The sequence below is a fragment of the Ipomoea triloba genome, chromosome 15, assembly GCF_003576645.1.
Source record: "Ipomoea triloba cultivar NCNSP0323 chromosome 15, ASM357664v1".
Lineage (NCBI taxonomy): Eukaryota > Viridiplantae > Streptophyta > Magnoliopsida > Solanales > Convolvulaceae > Ipomoea > Ipomoea triloba.
Window position 1 is genome coordinate 2169267 of NC_044930.1, and position 20838 is coordinate 2190104.

The window sequence follows — 20838 nt, forward strand, 5'->3', positions numbered from 1 at the left end:
TCCTCTCTTCAATAAATGCGGGTATTATAGGGGAGCGAGGGGGTGACGAGTTCCAAGCTACCGGCATTCCGCACACGTGGGGACCATGCACTGCCACCCTCTGACTCCGGCCCGTGGCCGTACACGTGTCCTCTAATTGCTGGGCTGTCGGGATCAATTATGGTTGGGAGACCGGGACGACCTATTAAGGTCGGGGTCGGTTTGACCTTTCTACGGGTCGGGTTACCATATGTGCTGGGTATTATCCTATCAGGAAAAATGGAAGTCAATGGAAAATAAAGATGCGATCAATGAAAAATAGAGATGATTTTTCGAAAATGACTTCCCTTTCCTACCACTCACTACCCCCCCCCCCCCCCCCCCCCCCCCCCCCCCCCCCCCCCCCCCCCCCCCCCCCCCCCCCCCCCCCCCCCCCCCCCCCCCCCCCCCCCCCCCCCCCCCCCCCCCCCCCCCCCCCCCCCCCCCCCCCCCCCCCCCCCCCCCCCCCCCCCCCCCCCCCCCCCCCCCCCCCCCCCCCCCCCCCCCCCCCCCCCCCCCCCCCCCCCCCCCCCCCCCCCCCCCCCCCCCCCCCCCCCCCCCCCCCCCCCCCCCCCCCCCCCCCCCCCCCCCCCCCCCCCCCCCCCCCCCCCCCCCCCCCCCCCCCCCCCCCCCCCCCCCCCCCCCCCCCCCCCCCCCCCCCCCCCCCCCCCCCCCCCCCCCCCCCCCCCCCCCCCCCCCCCCCCCCCCCCCCCCCCCCCCCCCCCCCCCCCCCCCCCCCCCCCCCCCCCCCCCCCCCCCCCCCCCCCCCCCCCCCCCCCCCCCCCCCCCCCCCCCCCCCCCCCCCCCCCCCCCCCCCCCCCCCCCCCCCCCCCCCCCCCCCCCCCCCCCCCCCCCCCCCCCCCCCCCCCCCCCCCCCCCCCCCCCCCCCCCCCCCCCCCCCCCCCCCCCCCCCCCCCCCCCCCCCCCCCCCCCCCCCCCCCCCCCCCCCCCCCCCCCCCCCCCCCCCCCCCCCCCCCCCCCCCCCCCCCCCCCCCCCCCCCCCCCCCCCCCCCCCCCCCCCCCCCCCCCCNCCCCACCTCCCCACACTCACTACCCCCCTACCACCACCCACCACTCACCACCACCCACCACCACCACCACAAACCACCCACCCACCCACCCTCTGCCACCACCATTGTATATTTTAAATATTTAAAATTATAAATAATTATGCTCATTTTCCAAAAAATGAACCAAACACATCAAGACAGTTTTCTAGAATGCAACCAAACACTAAAAAAAAATGCTTTTTGGAAAATGACTCATTTTCCAAAAAATATTTTCCAAAGTCATTTTCCTGCTTTCCAAACACACCCTAAAAATTGAAGCAATAGATCAAAAACTAAGTAATACAAAGCACTTCATTCTTTATTTCTTTTTTTCTTTTTCCTTTTTATTTTTCATTCCACCCTCATAAATAATGGTGCTGCTAATTACTACATGCAGGAAGTGAAAGAAGCAGGCCAAGCAGAGAAATTACAAATAGCACGTACGAGGATGTCCACCAAAGCAATCACAAATAATGATATACACACTGGTAGTTTAAGAATATAAAGGACTTGAGAGAAGGAGTTCATTGAACTTGCCCCCATTTTGACTGCCTTATATACCAACAGATTGGTTTCACTTGTCTCAGATTCAGGCACATGAAAAGCTTGGATTGTGAATTTGTGGTTGTGATCAGCTTTCAGGTTGGGGCGGCTTCTAGATCTTATTAAGCTTTTCTGCAACGACGACAGGGTTGGCCTTGGCGATGGCGTCCCGGGCGGCATTCTGGTAGTCGAACGGGCAGTTGTGTTTGTCGGAGTAGCGGTGGGTTGCGCAGAAGAGGTTTCCGCACTTGCAGCTGAAGCCCGTTAGGCCCACGCGCTTGTTGCAGGCGGTGCACCGGCTCGGCCCTTGTTTGGTCTTCGCTTCTGGGGTCGGACCCGTGGATGGATCGGTGGGTGCGGCGGCTTGCAGAGAGACGGCCTTCGGTTTGGAGTTTCCAGCTTGGGTGTCGATCGCGTTAGGAAGCACACCGACACCCACAGATTCTTTGGCGTTGCTGCTTGAACCGCCATTGACAATGTTCTCGATTGATGAAGCAGCGAGCTTAGCCTGCTCCTGCTTCAAGATCATGTCTTTGTGACACTTGGAACACATGTTCATCGTGGCCGCACTTCCGAAGAAGCCGCAGTTGTTGATGCAAAGGATAGGGCCTTCCGGAGCTTGGAACCCGGTCTCTTTCGAAGACTCCATTTCGGCAATCCTGCACCACTTAGAAACAAAAGATCAGCTTCACGCACATACTAAAACAAGCAAAGGGCGCAGAAGAGTTTCTCTACGTATTTAAGCATGAATAGAAATCCATCAAGAAAAGCATATCTAACCGATCCAAATATCAAACAACGCTAAAGAACTAAACAACTTCCCATCGCAATTCTCAAACAGAAGATTTAACTAAGCTGCATAACAAATTAACAATATGTTGCTCTTTAGCACATTACAACACCAAAGCATTTCTCTTTCAAACTACATAGCAAGCCTCTATGAACAATCGAGAGGTAAGAACAGTAAATGGCTATACATCATAGAAAAGATGGGATCATTTCATAATATGTGAACCCGCTTAATGCCCCGACCAAGCTGAAAACTATATAAGGTGAATTACAACGTGCTTCGACAAAATCAATACTATTCTGGACAGGACACTTATGAATGTAAGGATTGAAAACGGGTAAAAACTATCAATTGCCTACAATTCAAAACAATTATGAATTGACTGCATCTCCAACACAGAATCCAAAATATCAGAATTACCTCTCAGTAATAACACCACCAAAGGATCCCACTCACATAGCATCTTATCACAAAAAAAATTGAAGCAAATTGAAAACCGAGGATACATATACATCTCACCTAATCAGTTTTTACTCCCGCAAAATTTAACAAATCCAATATTAAGAGAAGAAACCACCAACTGAACTAAACATCTGCACATAGAACAAGTAGCTCAAAGCCTCAAATTATCAACTTTTGCACTAATACACTTGTACACAACAAAATTTAGCCCCCTCTACTTTTCCCTGTATAGAAAGTTAAAACAATTTGCAACACCCAGCATCATCACAAAGCAATTTGGCCGTCAAACTCCAACAGATTGCAAAAAGATTACATTTTTCCAGCAAATAAACAACCCAATATTCACAATTACTCATCAAAGACCAATAAAAACCTCATAATTACAAAAAATAAAAATAAAAATAAAAATAAAACCCTTTGAACAAATAAACAATCAAATATCCATCAATATCATCAAAGACAGAGTGCAACCTCAAAATTAGGGGGAAAAAGGTTGGGAAGGCGAGAAACAAAAACAAAAACAAAACCCTAACTAAAAAAACGACAAAAAATCAAGTAACTTCGCACCAGCTAACAAACGGGGAACTTCTACACACGATCGAACAAGTAGTTTAACGTTGTAACCCAAAAAATCCAGTACTTGATACAAAAAGAACATAAATGGTAACAAAAACCTTGGAAATCAATCGGAAGAATTCAGGGAACAAAAAAAAAAACGCATGATTACCTGAATTGACGAGATTGTAACCAGAGAAATCGAGAGAGCGAGAGAGATTAGAGAGAGAGAACGCTTAATTAAGATGATTAGAGAGAGATAGAGGTGTGGTGGAGTCGTGGAGAGATGAAAGCTTGGAGAAGGGAAGAGGGACTACGGGGGTAAAATCGTAAATTTGGCGTTATTTTTTGGTTAGGGGTCTTTTCGGTCAAGAAAAAAAAGGTCATCTTGCCCTATAGTATACATATATTAGAATTATTCAGTTTGTTCGATCGATCACTTTGATAAAAGTTATTGATAAACTTTGATCAATTAAAAGTAATCTTTTTGCATGTACAGATAAAGTAGGATATCTTTTTTTAGTAATTACTATCTCTGTTACAATGTAATATTTATTCAAATATATTTTCCAATATACTAAAACATGTCAATAACACCTCCACACTCAAACCATGACTTTCCATATACCTAATATATATATATATATATATTAAAAAAAAGTTATATTTTTCACCTGCGCACACCCAACTCATAATTACCATTTTGCCATTCCGTCTATCTTACGCAGGAGAGGGTAATTAAGTTTTCTTCTAATTCAAGTTTAATTTCATGATTTCTCTAATATATTGGGCCGCGTTTGACCCCACTAGGCCCATAGAGTATTCTAGATTTAGGCTATGGGCCCATTCTATATTATCTGTTCCTGGCCCATAGCCCATTTTGACCCGAAATCATAAAATGGCGGGAAGAAGCAGAACGAAGGCCCAATCTGGCGGGAATTCTTCGATCTTTTCTATATAGACGCTTCTGCAGTTCTGCCGTGCGGTGTTCTGATCTTCAGATTGCGTACCGTTTTGGTGTAAAGCATTTTCCGGTTTGCCGTAATGGGGAAGAGAAAGAAGAACCCTAGAGTTTCCGACGAGGATTTGGAGGAAGAAGGCGAGGAAGCGAGTCCAAATCGAGAATCAGCTCACGCTTCTTCTTCTTCTGCTGCCAATGAGAAGAGCCTGTATGAGGTATTGGCGCCAGTTGTTTAGCTCCATGCGCAATTTCGATTTCTATGTAGGCTTTATGCGTGCGTGTTTGCATACATGTGAATTTTGCCCTAATTTTTGCTTAGGTTTTGTAAATTTTGATAATTTTGGGGTATTCTTTTACTATTGCTTCAGTATGAGCTTGACTTCAGTTTTTTTTTTTTTTTTTTCACTGAGAAATTTAAAGATTCATGATACTCGCATAAGGGACTTATAGTGTTGTGGGAGTATTTGCATAATTGGATGTTAAAGTTTGGGTTTTTACTTTAATTTAGATAAAGTGCTTATGAGATGATAGGTCCTATATGATAATATGAGGGCTCGGAAATATTACCAAAAGTGAAATCTTTTGAAGTTGATAAGACAGGGAAGAGTTCTGCATACACGTGTTTTCCTAGCACATAATTCATGTAGAAGCTGTAATTTGCTGATGAATAAGTTGTTGGTTTGTAGATACTGGGGGTGGAAAGAACAGCATCTCAACAGGAAATAAAGAGAGCATACTATAAGTTGGCTTTGCGCCTGCATCCAGATAAGAATCCTGGTGATGAGGTAAAGTTCAATTACCATAGATGATTAGTATTGTTAGTGTGAGTTGAAGCACCATTATAAAGGGATCAATAAAATTATCTTCTTTTCCTTTTTACAGGAGGCCAATGAGAAATTTCAGCAGTTGCAAAAGGTTATGTCAGTTCTTGGTGATGAGGAGAAACGTGCAGTTTATGATCAAACTGGCTGTGTTGATGATGCTGTAAGTGGTTATATGGACCTCCTACATTTGAAGCTTCTATTTAGTTTTGTTTGGATATGTACCATAGTGTTTGTTCCTGTTGATGTTTTCTTAAGTATATGCACCACTCTATGGTGTTCTATTACACCCGAATATTGAAAATTGTCACCAAAATAGAAACACCTGCCCTTGCTGACTCTTTCTAGTGATATCTTGATGATATGAACCATGTAAATAGTCTGAGAAATTCCATTCAAAATGACCTGAGATTCTGGGAAGCTGGGATTAAATTGAAACTACTTACTGGTGTGGTGATAACCAGCTGTAATTTCCTGTATTATTAACTTGGTCAGAAACTTATGTGAGTATGAAATTATTGTGGGCATTATTGAGCTATGCCATTATCAATACTGCTTTCTACCAACTTTATAGTGTTGAATATAGTGCATAACCGAATTCTTTTTATTACCTGAAAACTTTTTCAGTGTTGCCCGTCTCCAATATTGAACCTTGTCTGAAATTTAGATTTCTAGTAATTAAAGATTTTAAGGCTTGGGTTGCAAGAGTTCAATGAAGGATCTAGCTCATATTATTTCTCTTATTATATATGAGTCTTATATATATACTGGAAAACATATAATAATTTTGTTTGAGGTAGAAAGCCTTATAATCTTTGTGCAGTCAACTTTGCTTCCCAAAATTCTTGGTTAAGTTCTTAATCAGATATTCCTGAATATACCAGTCATACTTGCTAGTAGTTTTAAAGTGTTACTTGACCGGACTCATATATTCCTTATATTAAAGCAGTGCTAAGTGTTGCATCTGGTGATTCACAGGATCTTGCAGGAGATGTTGTCCAGAACCTGAAGGAATTTTTCCAATCCATGTACAAAAAGGTTATATGATTTGTTGCATCTGTAAATTATATATCTAACTCTGTACGTTCCTTCAATGACATGCGTGCTGGTTATAGGTCACCGAGGCTGACATTGAAGAGTTTGAAGCAAATTATAGGGGCTCGGATTCAGAGAAGAAAGATCTGCTTGATCTGTACACAAAGTACAAGGGTAACATGAGCAGGTACTACCATAGAAACGTGCTATAAAGCATTCATTTCCTTTGTTAATCAGATTTCATTCAGTTTCTCATTTGCCTACAGGCTCTTCTGCTCTATGCTCTGCTCAGATCCAAAATTGGATTCACATCGTTTTAAAGATATTCTTGACGCAGGAATAGCTGCAGGTAAGGAAACACACCGGAATGGTATTGACACCATGACATGAATTTTGTGTCTTTTTTGCATGATCAAATTGAACTTACAAGTGTATTGTTTCCAATTTTCTTCATTGACCATCAACTGCATGTTTTTTTGCATGTATAGGTGATCTGAAGTCAACTAAAGCATATGAGAGGTGGGCTAAGCAAATATCTGCAATAAAACCGCCTACAAGTCCTTTAAGAAGGAAGAAGAAGTGAGTGATTGTATCTTCTTTTCCCTTACTCTTACAATGTTACATTAAACCTAGTTATGTTCTCTGATTATGGATCCATGGAACTCTGCAGATCTAAGAAAGACTCGGAAGATTTGTATGCCATAATCGCTCAGCGACAGAGTGAGAGGAGAGGCAAGATGAATTCTCTGTTCTCATCCCTTGTGAGTAAATATGGTGGAGACCAATCTGCTCCAGAGCCTAATGAAGAAGAATTTGAAGCTGCTAGACAAAAACTTGAGAGGAAGAAGAAGAAGAAATCAAAGGGGAAGTGAACGGGATATATGTGCAGAAAAATTCAGTTCTATCTCCAAGTTTATCTTTGAATTCTTGTTTGCTCTGTTTAGTGTTGATTGGTGTCATTAATGTGTGCACCAATTTTCATTTCTCTAGCTCCATCTCCCAAGTCTAGTCATGAAACAATCTGAGAACTTCTAGGTTTCTGGACAAATTTTGAATGTGAAAAGGTTTCTAAAATAGGAAAATGCTACTGCTGCCCCAAAGTATTTCTTTCTTGTGCATATGCTTATCATTGCATTCACATTTCAAACTAAAGGATGGCAAAACTACGGAAAATGATGCTTTTAATCTCTTATTCAAACCAAAAGATAGCAAAACTATGGAAAATGATGCCTTTCATCTATGAATTATAGTGATTGTCTCTTCTTTTTTCCTTACTCTTACAATGCTTTTAATCTATGAATTATAGTGATTTTCTTTTTTCTTCTTTGTTGACACCCCCCACCCCCAAAAAAAAGTAAAGTAAAAAGGAGAGAGCTTTCCGTGAGAAAAATGAAAAAAATATTTTATGTTTTTTTTTAAAAAAAAGAAGTTCTAGATCCTTCCAATTCTAATCAACCACACAATTGGTGGGGCCCACTGTTTGTTGCCTTCAGTTTGAAGTTTGAACTCATTAGTTTTTTTTGAAGTTTGAACTCATTAGTTGTCGCTTTCAGTTTGTCACAATTCTGTGGTAACATTAAACAAATGATTAATACCGTGTTGCGTTTTAGTTTAACATTTTTCACCTAAGCTCATTTTTCACCAAGCTCATTTTTTGCCCCTAAAACATTAATTTCCTCAATTATTCTAAAAGTGGCTTATTTTTTCTTATATGTTAAATGAACATTTTTACTAATAAAATAAATATTTCATTTATTCTTTTCTTAAACAAATTATTACTATAGCAACTATAGAATAAATGAAATATTTATTTGAATGATAAAAATCTCCATTTAACATATAAAAAATTACTTTTAAAATAATTGAAGAAATTAATATAAATACAAATAATTGAGGAAAAAAAGTCATTTTCCCTTACTTAAATTATATACTCCGTATAACATAATTCATAAACGCGTATAATTGCTCGGCATTAGTCTAGCTGTCAATCATTTTCCCATAAACAAATAAAAATGTCGCAAACAACGTATCTTCTTTTTTATTTTATTTTATTTTTCATTTCGATTTGTATTAAAAATTAAAAAATGGTCTTTCCTTTTCCAATAATGGAACATCTGTGGCAAACAGTGCACGTGAAGAAGTCGAGAGCTTTCGGCTGTCCAACCAGCAACCGCAACGTGTCCAGCTAATACGGCGCCGTAACCACTAATGAGCCCAAGCTGGCGAAATTTCCGCTTTTCACATTTGAGTTTCCTTTTCGATTTCGTCACGGCTCAGTTAGGTTAACGGCTCCCTTCAATTAGTATCGCTGTCTCCAGCTGTCCGTCTCACGCGCCTTCCTCACTTTCACTCGCCTCCGCCCTATAAATACCACCGCCTCCTCTCTCCATAACCTCACTGCAACCCTAAATACTCATCGCAATTCTCACTCTCTCCAATTTCCAACCTCACAGATCACAAAAACTCAGTTGCGAAAATGGCGCAAGTTAGCATCGTGAAGGCCTTCCTCTTCGCCGTCGTTCTCGCCGTCTTCTCCGCCGCTGCTACTGCTCAGGAGATCGGATCTGCTCCAGCTCCTTCGCCTGATGCCGGAGCCGCATTCTCTCTCCCGATCTCTTCCGCCGTGATCGGAAGCTCTCTCCTGCTCTCCGTCGCTGCTCTCCTCAGGCACTGAGTTTTGAGTTTTGCGTCCGTTGATTTGTTTTCTGTATTCTATCTCTTTTTGAGTGATACGTAGTTACAGAGATTATTATGATTCTATTAGTACGATTTATCAGTAGGATTGTTATGCGAGTGCTTGTTTTACAGTGATGTTCTTGAGACATTCTTTTACTGGTATATAATATAATATATTTTATTATACAATGGATTTTTATTTATATTACTGTTGTTTTGTTTGCCTTTTGATGATGTTGTGTTATCAATATTTTCTCCTATTAGATCTACCCAGTACTAGCGCTATAGTAGGGGTCCATTATTTGAAATGAACAATTAATTAATTCGCATATGCTCATCAACTACAAACCGTTTATGTGCCAATGTGCTGTTAGGTATGAATTTTAGAAATTTTGGTTATCAATTAACTATTTTAAATCAAATTAACAAATCAATCGGGAATTTACCAAACCAAGTGAGGAATCTTCCATGTTTCAAATCAAATATCAAACTAATCGGAAAGTGGAAGAAGAATTCTAAAATAAATAAATAAATTCTGGGTGTCATTCACTTTGCTGAAATTGAACGCTGAAAACTTTAATCAAATGTAACATTAAAGAAAGGAAAAAAAAAAAAAAAAAGCGGAATAAATCATGTTTTGTCTTGGACTCTTTGGTCTTTTATCTAGCTTATTTTGTATTTTTCTTAGGTAGAAAGAATATTAGCTATTAAAAGATTCAATTTTATAATATAAACAAATTGTAAATTAAATTTAAAAAAATTAAATATTTTATACCCTTTCAAGCTCATCTCAAGAGAGGTGCGGGATTTGGAGCATCCACAAAAACTCATTAAAAATCATTAAAACAAATCCACTTGTATGGATGCTCTTGTAAGTACATTCTTGCCCATGTACATTGCTATGATTTGCTTAATTATTACTCCGTATGGTAGTTAGCAATTCAATGAAATTTGTGTGGCATATTATATTAAAAAACCAATTGCTTTCTTAATCTAAGAGATATGACGTAGATCACTGGGAGGCGTGGAAAACCAAGATAACTCACAATTTTAGTAATCAATAAAAAATACTTAAAATTATGAGTTATTTTTTTGCCAATACTCTTATCACTTTATTCTAAGGATGTAAATTAAGGTCCTATTCAGTAAACTAGTTAGCCTATTAATTTTAGTTTGTTTGACCACTAGTAGCTCTTTAACTTATTTAAAGAATAATATGACACTAAAATTTAAAGCAGTCTTTTTGATTAACTTTTTGAAAAAGTCATGTTGTCTAAGAGCTAATTTACTAAATATCTATCAACAATCAACTAATGCTACTAACTAGGCAAACTCACTAACTCAATCAGCATTTCCTAATAAATCTTACTCATGTATAATGACCAATAAATCATACGTGTAAGAGGTAAACTGCTAACTTTATTCTAAGAGTATAACTAGCTCAACCAAGAAAATAGTGATAAAAATGAATCGTGACTTTCACTTGATTAAAGTAACTTGTTACTTTCAAGTTTTTGTTTTTTATTTAAAAATTATTTTCACAATAAGATCTCTATAGATGGACTCATGGACCCTTCAAATCTTTATATTTCATCCTCCCCACCACCTCTCTCACAAAAGTTCACCAACTCCATTATTATGGACACACAAATCAAAGCTAGTCGTCCTTTGGAGGTTTTGATGCTTCCATTTTTGGCCATCGGACACATCTCACCATTCTTGGAGCTAGCCAAGAACCTCTCCGACAACGGCTTCTCCATCCACCTATGTTCAACACCCATCAACCTCAATTTCATCAAAACCAAAATCCCAACAAAATACTCATCCTCAATCCGCCTCCTCCCACTCCACCTCCCCGACTCGCCGCATCTCCCCCCTCACTATCACACCACCAACGCCCTCCCGCCCCATCTCACCCCCGCCTTCGACGCCGCCCTCTCCGCGGCCCAATCCGCCTTCTCCGACGTCATGAAAAATCTCGCCCCGGATTTGTTTGTGTACGATGTTCTCATGCCGCCCTGGGCCGCCGGCGTTGCGGCGGCCCAGAATGTCCCGGCGGTTCAGTTCTTTACGTCGAGTTCTGCCATGTGCGCGTACTTAGCGCACATGTTTCATAGACCTAGTATGGAGTATCCATTGCTGGAGCTTAATTTGACTAGAAATGAGCGGGAGAGGATTTATAGGTTGATCGGAGAGAAGAGAGATTCCGGGCGGGGTGTTTTCGACGACAATATGATGGTGATCAGTACTTCCAGGGAGATTGAAGGGAAATATGTGGATTATCTTGGTGAAATAATTCAAGAAAATAATCTTCAAGTCTTGGTTCTTGGAGCAATGGTTCAAGATCTGGATCTTGAAGACGAAGGAGATTCTGACCTGTTTGAATGGCTCGGGACGAAACCCGAGAATTCAACTTTGTTCATTTGTTTCGGTAGTGAGTGTGTCCCGTCAAAGGAAGCCATGGACGAGATAGCTTTCGGGTTAGAGCTAAGTCAAGTTAACTTTTTATGGGTCATAAGGTTTCCAAAGGGGGAGCTGCCGGAGGGGTTTATAGAGGCGGTGGGGGAGCGAGGGAGGGTGGTCGAGGGGTGGGCCCCACAGGCGAGAATCCTGGTCCACCCGAGTGTCGGATGGTTTCTGAGTCATTGTGGGTGGAATTCAGTATTGGAAGGCGTTTATTATGGTGTTCCGATTATAGTCATGCCCATGCACCGCGTCGATCAGGCGGTGAATGGGAGGTTGGTGGTGGAGATTGGGGTGGGAGTGGAGGTTGTGAGGGATGGAGATGGGAAGGTTGGTAGGGGAGAAGTGGCAAGAGTTGTGAAGGATGTGATGGGGGGAGAAGTTGGGGAAGATATGAGGAGGAATGTGAGGAAGATAGGTGAAAAGGTGAGAGTTGCAAGTGTAGAAGAAATGGGTATGGCTGCTAAGGTGCTAGCACAACTTTGTAAGAACAATAATGGACAATTTGCTTTGTAATTTGGGAAATTCTATGTGATGTTTTAGCAACTAATACTTTTGTCATGTGTTTGCTATTATGAATTTAATCAAAAATTAAATAAATTTTTGTTATGTGTTTTAATTTAAGGCTCAAATCCACTCCCTTCCACATGGGAGTGTACACCGGATACCGCTTGACCACTAAAAATCTTGTAATTATGATTTTAAAAACTAATGTTTAGAGTAATTGCACAAATATGTCGTGAACAAATTAGGCTTTTCAAAAACAAAAAATCCTGCTAAACGCGCCCAGTGCACTCCACACGGATGGGCTTAGTTTTTTTTTTTTTTTTTTGGGCCCACTCAAGGTGACAAAAGACCAATCTTCCCGCAACGCCCTCATCTACTCTCTCTTTTCCCTCTCTTTCATCAACCTCACATATTTTGTCAAAATTTGGTCCAAAAACTACTAATGTGGAGGGTCTTATAATTTTAGATAAAAGATCATAGCCATCATAAATATTCGAAGATTGTAAGCAAAGACACATAATCGAGATATGACTCAATGTGACAATAAATTTCTTGGACATTAAATATTAGTCCTATATAAAAAGTCTTAAATCACCATAATTTACCGATCTACTATCATGTCAGATCGTGTGACACCTTTCACAAGAGTAATTAATTAATTAATTATTGTATTTTTTATTTGCAAAAACCCTCGGTGACGCGTGCCGCCGGCGCCAATTCAAGTTGAAAGCCCACCCGGTCGGATGAAGCGGCGGCTGACCACTACGCCACTTACACGCTCCTCCCGGCACTGAACAATCCCCGGGAGAAGAATTAAACCTTTTTGGTTATTATTACTATGGGATCAGCCCTTGTTCTCCAGATGCCGCTTTGCAAAACCCTCCTGAAACCCTAGTTCCTCACAAAAATCCCCAATTGTTCCTCCCAACACTTGACAGCTTCTCAGGTAGTGTCTACAAACAAAACCTATCTAAAAAAGAACAATTTCCACTAAATCTGTCAAATTTCATGAGTTTTTTATTCAGAGCACACCCAGAGCTAATGAGGATTTTTTTTTTTTTTTTTGAATAGGAGAAAAGACATAACAATGGCACAGCCATCAGTTGTGTTAGCAACAGCTAGCTATGATCACACTATTCGGTTCTGGGAGGCAAAAAGTGCCCGCTGTTACCGGACTATCCAATACCCAGAATCAGTAAGTCATTCAAAGCCTGTTTATTAGTTATGCTTTACAGAAAAAAGGGTAATTTGGAGCTGTGGACTGTATTGGTTATTCCCTTGATCAATCATTTCCAGAAACTGTATGTATTAGTATTTGGGATGGAATTTCATAAAGAAAAGCGTATAGATGTTAGTCTCTAAATTGAAACCTAGAAACTTTAATTAATGGATTGTACATGGTAGTAGAATGTCAAGTGTAGTATTCTGCACCATGCTTCAGATGCTTCTTTTTCTTCATTGAAAAAGAAGAAAGGTTTCTGAACATTGGAATGGCTCTGGTTTGGACATTTTTATTTGAATGGTGTCTATTGGCTGGTGGAAAAAGAGAGGAAGTGAAATAGCTTAAGAAGCTTATGTTACAGTTGCACATATCCCATTAATGAACACTTGACCTGATGGAAGAATAGGTTTTGAATTAAAATATACATGGAATATAAAACATTGGGATTTGAAGTTTTGAACTAATTATCTTTCATTTTCTAAGCGGAATCTGATGCATCTTGTTTGTATTTGCTTTTGCAATAGCAAGTCAATCGGCTTGAGATTACACCAGATAAACTTTACTTGGCTGCAGCAGGCAACCCTCACATCCGATTGTTTGACATCAATTCTAACAGCCCTCAGCCTGTAAATTTCTGGATCTTCTTTCTTCATTTTTTGTGTCCCTTTTCATTTCTCTAGTGGTTTCAAATATATCTAAACTTGTGTCCTCTTTCTTTTGCCTAATAAAGTGTTTCTTGCTTCTATGGCAGATACAAAGCTTTGATTCACACACTAACAATGTTATGGCAGTAGGGTTTCAATGTGATGGAAATTGGATGTATTCTGGTTCTGAAGATGGCACAGTAAAGATTTGGGATTTGAGGTGCATTAGATATCTAACTCAAGCGCATGCTATATATTCGATTCATTGTCATTTCTAATTTAAGTTTGTTCTTTTAAAAAAACAGGGCACCAGGGTTTCAGAGAGAATATGAGAGTCGTGCAGCTGTCAACACAGTTGTTTTGCATCCAAACCAGGTTTTGTTTAGTGTGTTGAAAGGATTTTTTTTTAAAATTTTTTTTATTTTATAAATTTCTACTGTGAAAGTTGGAATATATATCATTGACTTTGTAGAATATGTTACAGAAATTTCTCAATATTTACATTCTTTAAGATTTGAATGGAGTTTTTACTATCTTGGTTGCAACTAGGGACCATCTTCATTCTCTGTTATGGTTTGCAGACTGAGCTTATATCTGGTGATCAGAATGGAAATATTCGAGTATGGGACTTGAAAGCAAATGCATGCAGCTGCGAGTTGGTATACAGTGCTATCTTGTTTCTTTTCGTATCTCATGGAACCTTGAGATCATGATATGAATTGAAAAGTGGAGTTCTCCATGATATGACATCTGAATATGGGAGCATATTATAATCTACTTATCTGTTGGTTAATATTGTAAATATATTGTTAATGCAAACTGCTAACATACTCTTTATTGAAACATGGCATTATTCTTTTATAAGCACATTTTAGTTTTTTGGAAATTAGGTTCCTGAGGTGGATACTGCTGTTAGGTCTCTGACTGTAATGTGGGATGGAAGCTTGGTTGTGGCTGCAAATAATAATGGAATATGTTATGTTTGGCGCTTATTGCGTGGAACCCAGGTGATCACCCCCACACCCCCACCTAATTCTTTGTAAATCAATATTGTCTTAAAAATTTGTGAAGTTTGCATTTCAACCTTGGCCTAGCCAACTGGCAATCAGTAATGTAGATGTTCAGAAAGTCCCACCAAGAAATTTTCTTTTGTCATTAACTTGGATTAGATTGATTTGATCTCTCAGTAAAATGTTTTCCTATATTAGCATCTTGTAAATTAAGATTTTTGCTTCAGCTCTTTTTAAAGCTTATTGCTATACATTACTGATATTTAGTTTCCATTTCATTGCAGACTATGACCAACTTTGAGCCACTGCATAAGTTACCAGCACATGATGGATACATTCTCAAATGTCTCCTTTCCCCTGAGTTGTGTGAGCCTCACCGGTAAGACATTCACAGCTATACCTTCTGGTTTACTTATATTCTTTTGACTGTTATTTTATTCAGGTTTGTCTGATAGATCAGGTGCTTCAGACTACTGGGATCCCAGAATGATTTGTTTGCCATTTTTCTGAAACGATGATCTGCAGGTATCTGGCAACAGCATCTTCTGATCATACTGTCAAAATATGGAACGTGGATGGATTTACCTTGGAGAAAACTCTCAAAGGTACTTACCAGTTACCACACTCAAAACCAGCATAGGTTTTTTTTTTGGGTGCTCTTTACATCTTCCACTTTTTACCCCCTTATCTCAACTCCCTTTGGATTCTTCATCAAGCTAAATGTGAACTTTCTTACGGTTAGGACATGAGCGATGGGTTTGGGACTGTGTTTTCTCCGTGGATGGTGCTTTTCTAATCACAGGTACCTATTTTAACTTTGTTCCTTAAGGCAAGCGTCCTTTTCCATAACACACTCTTGACTTTCAGTCCATTAGCTTCCAATCTCTAATCACGAGAACAGGAAGTGGGAAGGCTTGTGTAGGCTTGGGGTGGTTTATCGTTTCTGATTGTGCTGTTTTGTAATGTGTACATCATTGAAGTTTACGAATTAAGTACTCCAACTCAATTAAACATTATAATGATCTGAATCTTTTAAACGCTACAGCTTCTTCTGACACAACGGCGAGATTATGGTCCATGTCCAATGGTAAAGAGATCAAAGTGTACCAAGGGCACCATAAAGCAACAGTGTGCTGTGCCCTCCATGATGGCCCTGTACCCTCTTCTTGCTGAATGAGGATTGGCTTCTATCATCTTTATATATTCTGGGTGGAGTCTTTTGCCTGTTCTTCTTTCTGGTCTCTTTGTGATCAGTTAGTTATCTTCTTGTATGAATATGGATAAAATATTTGTATAGGTTCTGAATAAATTGCTGGTATGATTATTTACACAACAATGTTTCACATTCTCAGTTCTCTCAATTAAAGCCATTTTGAAAAGTGTGTTTTCTTGAAATAAGTAGAAGAATAGCTGGGCAACAGAAAACAATGCATTATAGCTCATTTCAGAAATAGTATTCTCAAGAATAAAGTAACTTGTTTCTGGTCATTGGTCTGGTAAATGAGAAGTCTCACTTAAGATTTAGTTTCTCTGTGGTAAAATGTGGGTTCGATTCTTGCCACTAACATTTGGGGGCTTAAGTGGTAGGGTGGGATTCGATGAGTTCGATTCCTGTCACGAACATTGGAGATTTTAGTGATAGGGTGAAAGTTTGATTCTTGCCACAAAGATTAGAAGTTTTAGTAGTAAGTCGAGAATTCAAAGATTAGAAGTTTTAGTAGTAAGTCGAGAATTCAGTTCCTGTCACAAACATTGCAAGTTTGAGTTTAGATTAATTTTTTTGTGTATAAAAATGTACGGTTTGATCAAGTCCCGAAGCGAGACTAGTGGAGACAAGTTTATGGAATCTAGAATATAGTCGAAAAACATGATCTATCAACAATGAAGAATAAAATGACTTGCTATAAAATAAGTTCATTTTCAGAAATACTATTCTTTTCCAAGGCATAATTTAAAAAATGCTATTCCATTTCAAACCTATTCCGTGGATCAAACAAATTCTGTTTGAGGTGAGAAAATTGAAGATCAACATATTTAGAATTGATGTAAGAATCTAACATCTTTCATTCAAGAATTCAAACAAAAAACATGTTCCACAGCAGCCAAAATTACAATCTTGGATCAGGCAATCAAAATAACTACAGGATAATTACATCTGATCCTTGAAAATGAAGGCCAGCCAGCAGATAGACAGAATCACTTCTCCTTACCTTCTCCGTTCTCGACGACTGTTTTGGGCTTCGCTGATGCAACCTTAGCAGGCGTCGAGCGTTCTGACTGAGTAAACATGATCAAAATTTGCATGAGAACCGTTACAACTGCCAAGACAGTCGCTGAAATAGTGAGTCCTTTCCACGAGGACAAAACCCCCGAGGAGTGGAAAAATTTTACGGCCCCTAGAATCAATAAACACGACCAAGATAAAACCACCTATGGAAGAAGAAACCATTAGCTCACTGATTAACAACTCGACTTATAATAGATATAAAATTACCACACATAATCTGTATCTATACACTACCACGAGGGATTTTACTGGCCGGCCAAGGTCTTGTACTCGTTCTTCTCCAAAGGTGTCTTTAGCAATGTGCTCGTCTAATAATTTATCCTGCTTATTTGGAACGATCAAGTGTGGATAAGTTGTCGGTTCGTAAAAAGATCAGAACAATATTTATGCTTTCGGGGAGGATCACTAATTTTCGAGGAGGGCAAACCTTGGCAATGAAGATGTCTTTACACCATTGAGCAATTGCCTCGTCGTTTTCTGGCAGTTCACTCATCAGATGGCGCTTGATGTGAACATGGACCTGCACCATCATAGGTTTACCATAAGATTACTCTAACGCGATAAAATTGTCAGATCAAAAAAAAAATTGGGATAAAAAACAACCCAATCCCCCGTTTCAATGCACCATATCGAAACGAGGGAAAATAAACGAACAAACAAAACAACCGTCAAAACATTGAAACTGAAAAACAGTACAAGAATTGAACTTCATAGAATGTGATTGGCTTACCACCGAGGATTGTCCCTTAAACATCCTTAGCATTGTCGGCACTGGAGAACTTTTGGGAATCGCAACTGTCGAGTCATAAATAGCTGGAACAAATGTGCGCATTTGACTTACCGTCATAACAAATCCCTGAAATCAAAGGCGGTTATGTGTCTTTAGTTCAAGTCGAACCACATCTAAACTCGAAACAGATAGCATACAAAAGTACTACACGGGAATGATTGTTGTACGAAAAGCAGACAGATGATAAATCGGTAACTAGTAGATTTGATGTGTGCACCTTGGTGCGAGGAATCAAGACATTCCTTGGAATGGGTAAACCAGACGTGACAGCATATTCTTGAGCAGCTAAAAGTTTCGCCTGTGTAAAGCGCGTACCTTCAACAAAAAGTGCCAGCCAAAATGGCTGTGGGTAATCCCGAAGCCTTCGTAGACCTAACTGAAAGTAGGATCCCCCAAAGTCTAAATTATATCTCAATTGGGCATTTCAAAATCAGAAGGACAAAAAAAATAAATAATAAATAAAAAGTACACACAAAGTAAAACTAGAACAGATCCTTTCTAATAATACCTTTAATGTGTTTTCGTCCTTTGCCCAACTTCTTTCAAGGAATAGATACTCAGAAAACCACATGGACCAACCGATTACCTACAAAGATTTCATAATAAGTACGGAGTTGTTTAGTCTTAGGAGCAAAGAACCGACAGGGATAAAAATTCACAATGAGTAAACACTTTGCAGAAAACACAAAGACGAGATTCAAAGTAGACTTTTAACGACAATCTATGGAATACTTTCAGATTTTTTCCTCCATCCCGAAAATATTGAGCATCCTCACACTCAAATTCAAATTTCAAACAAATAAAGTTCAAACCGAACCACCCACCCACCAATAGTTAGAGTATTACGGGTCAAATCTTCAAAAACTATCAATCTACTAGAAAGACGTAGAAATTCGGTATAGAGGCATTTCACTGCAACAATATGCTAGTCAAATAAAAAGAGTCAAGAATAACATACGGGAAGGAGCTTCGATGATTTCTTCGTTACAGCTAATGCGCTACCAAGGCAACCTGATCGCTGCAGTTGTTTCAACCCAAAACTAGATTAGCATAAGTCCAATTTCATATTCATTAAATGAAATCATATAACGAACTAACAACGTAACCAATAAGACATGAACCTGAGCTAAAACCCATCCAACCAGCCAATCTATGTCGCTTCGGTGATTGCATATGAGAAGAGCATGCTCTTTACCTGGGAAAATTAACAGAACACACCAACAATAAGAATCACTCGAAAAGACATCACAGCAGAATGTATATATAAGCTTCTGCATTCAACAAATAAAAGCCATACCCATTAATTTACGCGTCTCTGGGTCTGTGTACACTTTAATCTGCAAAAATAACAATTCAACTATGAAAACACTATAAAATATAAGTTAAAGCCTCTGTTATTAACAGTTATTCCACTGTCAGTAAGTTGCCACATAGCTCAGTTTCTATCAATAAACTAATACGATTCAAACCGAATAATGCAATCAAATAAATGATGGAATTCAATGATTACCTTAACACCTGCCCACCAATCAACAAGCCAAACCACCTCCAGCCACAACAGTTCAGCAAACACCCTATTTATTCTCCTATATATGCTCTTTGACAATGGCCTTATAAGGATAAAGCATATGGCCTGCCATTTTTAACAAGAAAGGTAAACCCCATTATCTCCAAGGAGTTTGATCACACACTCAAGACATTAATTTATGGATAAAAAACACATATATGCTTGAGCCTAGCAGTCCCAGTGTGAGAGTTTCGCCCTCTTGTGGCAGTGGCACCTTGTGGACATCATCCTACCTAATAGGCTGCCACTGAGCCATCATGATTTACCCTTTTAGTCCTCGTGGGCTAGGGTGTGGGGCCCTTGGAGCGAGTGATTTCACATTTGTGGGCAAAAAAACACATGAATGCTTTGTACCAATCACCAATAATTAAAAGTTACCCACCCTACCAACTGCACAAAAGAAAGTACAATCCAAACATGCAATGCTACGGAGTACTATTCAACAACAAAAAGAATATCTCCAAATACCCACACAACACAACATCAACCAGATATCCCCACCAACTTTAACTCTCATCCCAGTCGATTTAAACGGCCAAGATCAAATTTTTATGCAAAGGGCATCAGAGAAAAACCTGAATGAGATTGGTAATGAGACCAGAGATGAAGAACATGAGGCCCAGAGGGACAATAATCGCAGCCGCAAACGCCATGATCAAACCCGGTCACGACCAATACAAATGTATAGATAGATACAGGGAGATAAATATACAGGGTGAGATCAGGGATCGAGGTGAATGAATAGAGCTGAAATGACACTGAACAGCAGAGTAATCTGTGCAATACTATTCAGATTAACATAAACAAATAAAAGCAATAAGAAGCCGATAATCTAGCAAGGCATTCTTTTGATGAAGAACATTTATATATACTGTATGTATATATGTGTTTCGGAGTTGAATCCGATGGGAACTTTGATGAACAGTCGACGGAAGAACCGAGGGTGGCACTACCCCACGCTTTTAAACGCCCCTTTCCCTTTTCAAAGAATCTCTTGCAAATTGTAGATTGATTGTTGATTATTATTAATTATTGTTGTACTCTTCTTGTAGTCAATAACTGGATGCTCACGTAATTATATTAGTTGCAACTAATGTTCGGAAAATCATAGGATTCCATGGTCTTTTAAGCTACTTTTGTGTTTTGATTTTTTACACTTAGCGAGGACAAGGATTATAAGTCATAGATTTAGTTAACCTAATATACTAGTTTTAGACTTTAGTACGTAAAATGTCTCCATATATTTATAAACCTCCGTAGAAACAAATTTTCGTGTGGTTACGCACTATTAGATATGTATAAATATAGCACAAAATGTTCAAAAATACTTCCACTCTTTTATTCCACACTTGGATGGTTTGTTGGATTCCTCTCTTAGATTACAAATGAGCCCCCATGAAGGGTATTTATACCTATTCCACCTCCTCAATATATAATG

General features: G+C 39.9%; 5 protein-coding genes across 7 annotated transcripts; 3 read left to right on the forward strand and 2 right to left on the reverse strand.

Moving 5' to 3' along the window:
• Positions 1-1361: 1361 nt before the first annotated feature.
• LOC116006464 (zinc finger A20 and AN1 domain-containing stress-associated protein 8-like) lies at positions 1362-3743 on the reverse strand. Of its 2 annotated transcripts, none has more exons than XM_031246848.1 (2): positions 3590-3743; positions 1362-2269 (listed from the first exon to the last, which is right to left on the reverse strand). In XM_031246848.1, exon 2 carries the CDS (start codon positions 2257-2259, stop codon positions 1723-1725), a length of 537 nt encoding a protein of 178 aa, XP_031102708.1. In that variant the 5' UTR covers positions 2260-2269; positions 3590-3743; the 3' UTR covers positions 1362-1722. The 2 variants fall into 2 exon arrangements, with proteins under 2 accessions (XP_031102708.1, XP_031102709.1); XM_031246849.1 differs by lacking the exon at positions 3590-3743 and adding an exon at positions 2920-3012.
• A 629-nt stretch (positions 3744-4372) lies between these two features.
• Positions 4373-7352, forward strand: LOC116006463 (chaperone protein dnaJ 6-like). Its single transcript, XM_031246847.1, has 8 exons — positions 4373-4593; positions 5065-5163; positions 5261-5362; positions 6178-6237; positions 6315-6421; positions 6501-6583; positions 6723-6813; positions 6905-7352. Exons 1-8 carry the CDS (start codon positions 4462-4464, stop codon positions 7104-7106), a joined length of 876 nt encoding a protein of 291 aa, XP_031102707.1. The 5' UTR covers positions 4373-4461; the 3' UTR covers positions 7107-7352.
• Positions 7353-10484: 3132 nt separating this feature from the next.
• LOC116007000 (beta-D-glucosyl crocetin beta-1,6-glucosyltransferase-like) lies at positions 10485-11992 on the forward strand. Its single transcript, XM_031247552.1, has one exon. The coding sequence runs from the start codon at positions 10549-10551 to the stop codon at positions 11887-11889; it is 1341 nt and encodes a 446-aa protein (XP_031103412.1). The 5' UTR covers positions 10485-10548; the 3' UTR covers positions 11890-11992.
• Positions 11993-12580: 588 nt separating this feature from the next.
• Positions 12581-16135, forward strand: LOC116007002 (target of rapamycin complex subunit LST8-1). The gene is made up of 11 exons (XM_031247556.1): positions 12581-12826; positions 12952-13075; positions 13627-13728; positions 13854-13966; positions 14052-14121; positions 14328-14405; positions 14637-14753; positions 15041-15135; positions 15282-15361; positions 15499-15558; positions 15802-16135. Exons 2-11 carry the CDS (start codon positions 12968-12970, stop codon positions 15927-15929), a joined length of 951 nt encoding a protein of 316 aa, XP_031103416.1. The 5' UTR covers positions 12581-12826; positions 12952-12967; the 3' UTR covers positions 15930-16135.
• Positions 16136-16774: 639 nt separating this feature from the next.
• LOC116007001 (1-acyl-sn-glycerol-3-phosphate acyltransferase 2-like) lies at positions 16775-20354 on the reverse strand. Of its 2 annotated transcripts, XM_031247555.1 has the most exons (12): positions 20182-20354; positions 19976-20111; positions 19344-19466; positions 19131-19170; positions 18955-19028; positions 18792-18851; positions 18342-18419; positions 18051-18209; positions 17774-17899; positions 17471-17563; positions 17278-17364; positions 16775-17186 (listed from the first exon to the last, which is right to left on the reverse strand). In XM_031247555.1, the coding sequence occupies exons 2-12, from the start codon at positions 20051-20053 to the stop codon at positions 16953-16955; spliced, it is 1152 nt and encodes a 383-aa protein (XP_031103415.1). In that variant the 5' UTR covers positions 20054-20111; positions 20182-20354; the 3' UTR covers positions 16775-16952. The 2 variants fall into 2 exon arrangements, with proteins under 2 accessions (XP_031103415.1, XP_031103414.1); XM_031247554.1 differs by having other exon boundaries at positions 19976-20354.
• Positions 20355-20838: the final 484 nt, after the last annotated feature.

Coding starts and splice junctions, on each gene's coding strand:
- LOC116007002 (XM_031247556.1), top strand. CDS start 12,968: ATGGCACAGCCATCAGTTGTGTTAGCAACAGCTAGCTATGATCACACT. Junction 13,729..13,853: donor ATTCTAACAGCCCTCAGCCT/GTAAATTTCTGG, acceptor CTTCTATGGCAG/ATACAAAGCTTTGATTCACA. Junction 13,967..14,051: donor GTAAAGATTTGGGATTTGAG/GTGCATTAGATA, acceptor TTAAAAAAACAG/GGCACCAGGGTTTCAGAGAG.
- LOC116007001 (XM_031247555.1), bottom strand. CDS start 20,053: ATGGCGTTTGCGGCTGCGATTATTGTCCCTCTGGGCCTCATGTTCTTC. Junction 18,210..18,341: donor AGGACGAAAACACATTAAAG/GTATTATTAGAA, acceptor TCCTACTTTCAG/TTAGGTCTACGAAGGCTTCG. Junction 17,365..17,470: donor AAGACATCTTCATTGCCAAG/GTTTGCCCTCCT, acceptor CCAAATAAGCAG/GATAAATTATTAGACGAGCA.
- LOC116006463 (XM_031246847.1), top strand. CDS start 4,462: ATGGGGAAGAGAAAGAAGAACCCTAGAGTTTCCGACGAGGATTTGGAG. Junction 5,363..6,177: donor CTGGCTGTGTTGATGATGCT/GTAAGTGGTTAT, acceptor GGTGATTCACAG/GATCTTGCAGGAGATGTTGT. Junction 6,238..6,314: donor TCCAATCCATGTACAAAAAG/GTTATATGATTT, acceptor TGCTGGTTATAG/GTCACCGAGGCTGACATTGA.
- LOC116006464 (XM_031246848.1), bottom strand. CDS start 2,259: ATGGAGTCTTCGAAAGAGACCGGGTTCCAAGCTCCGGAAGGCCCTATC.
- LOC116007000 (XM_031247552.1), top strand. CDS start 10,549: ATGGACACACAAATCAAAGCTAGTCGTCCTTTGGAGGTTTTGATGCTT.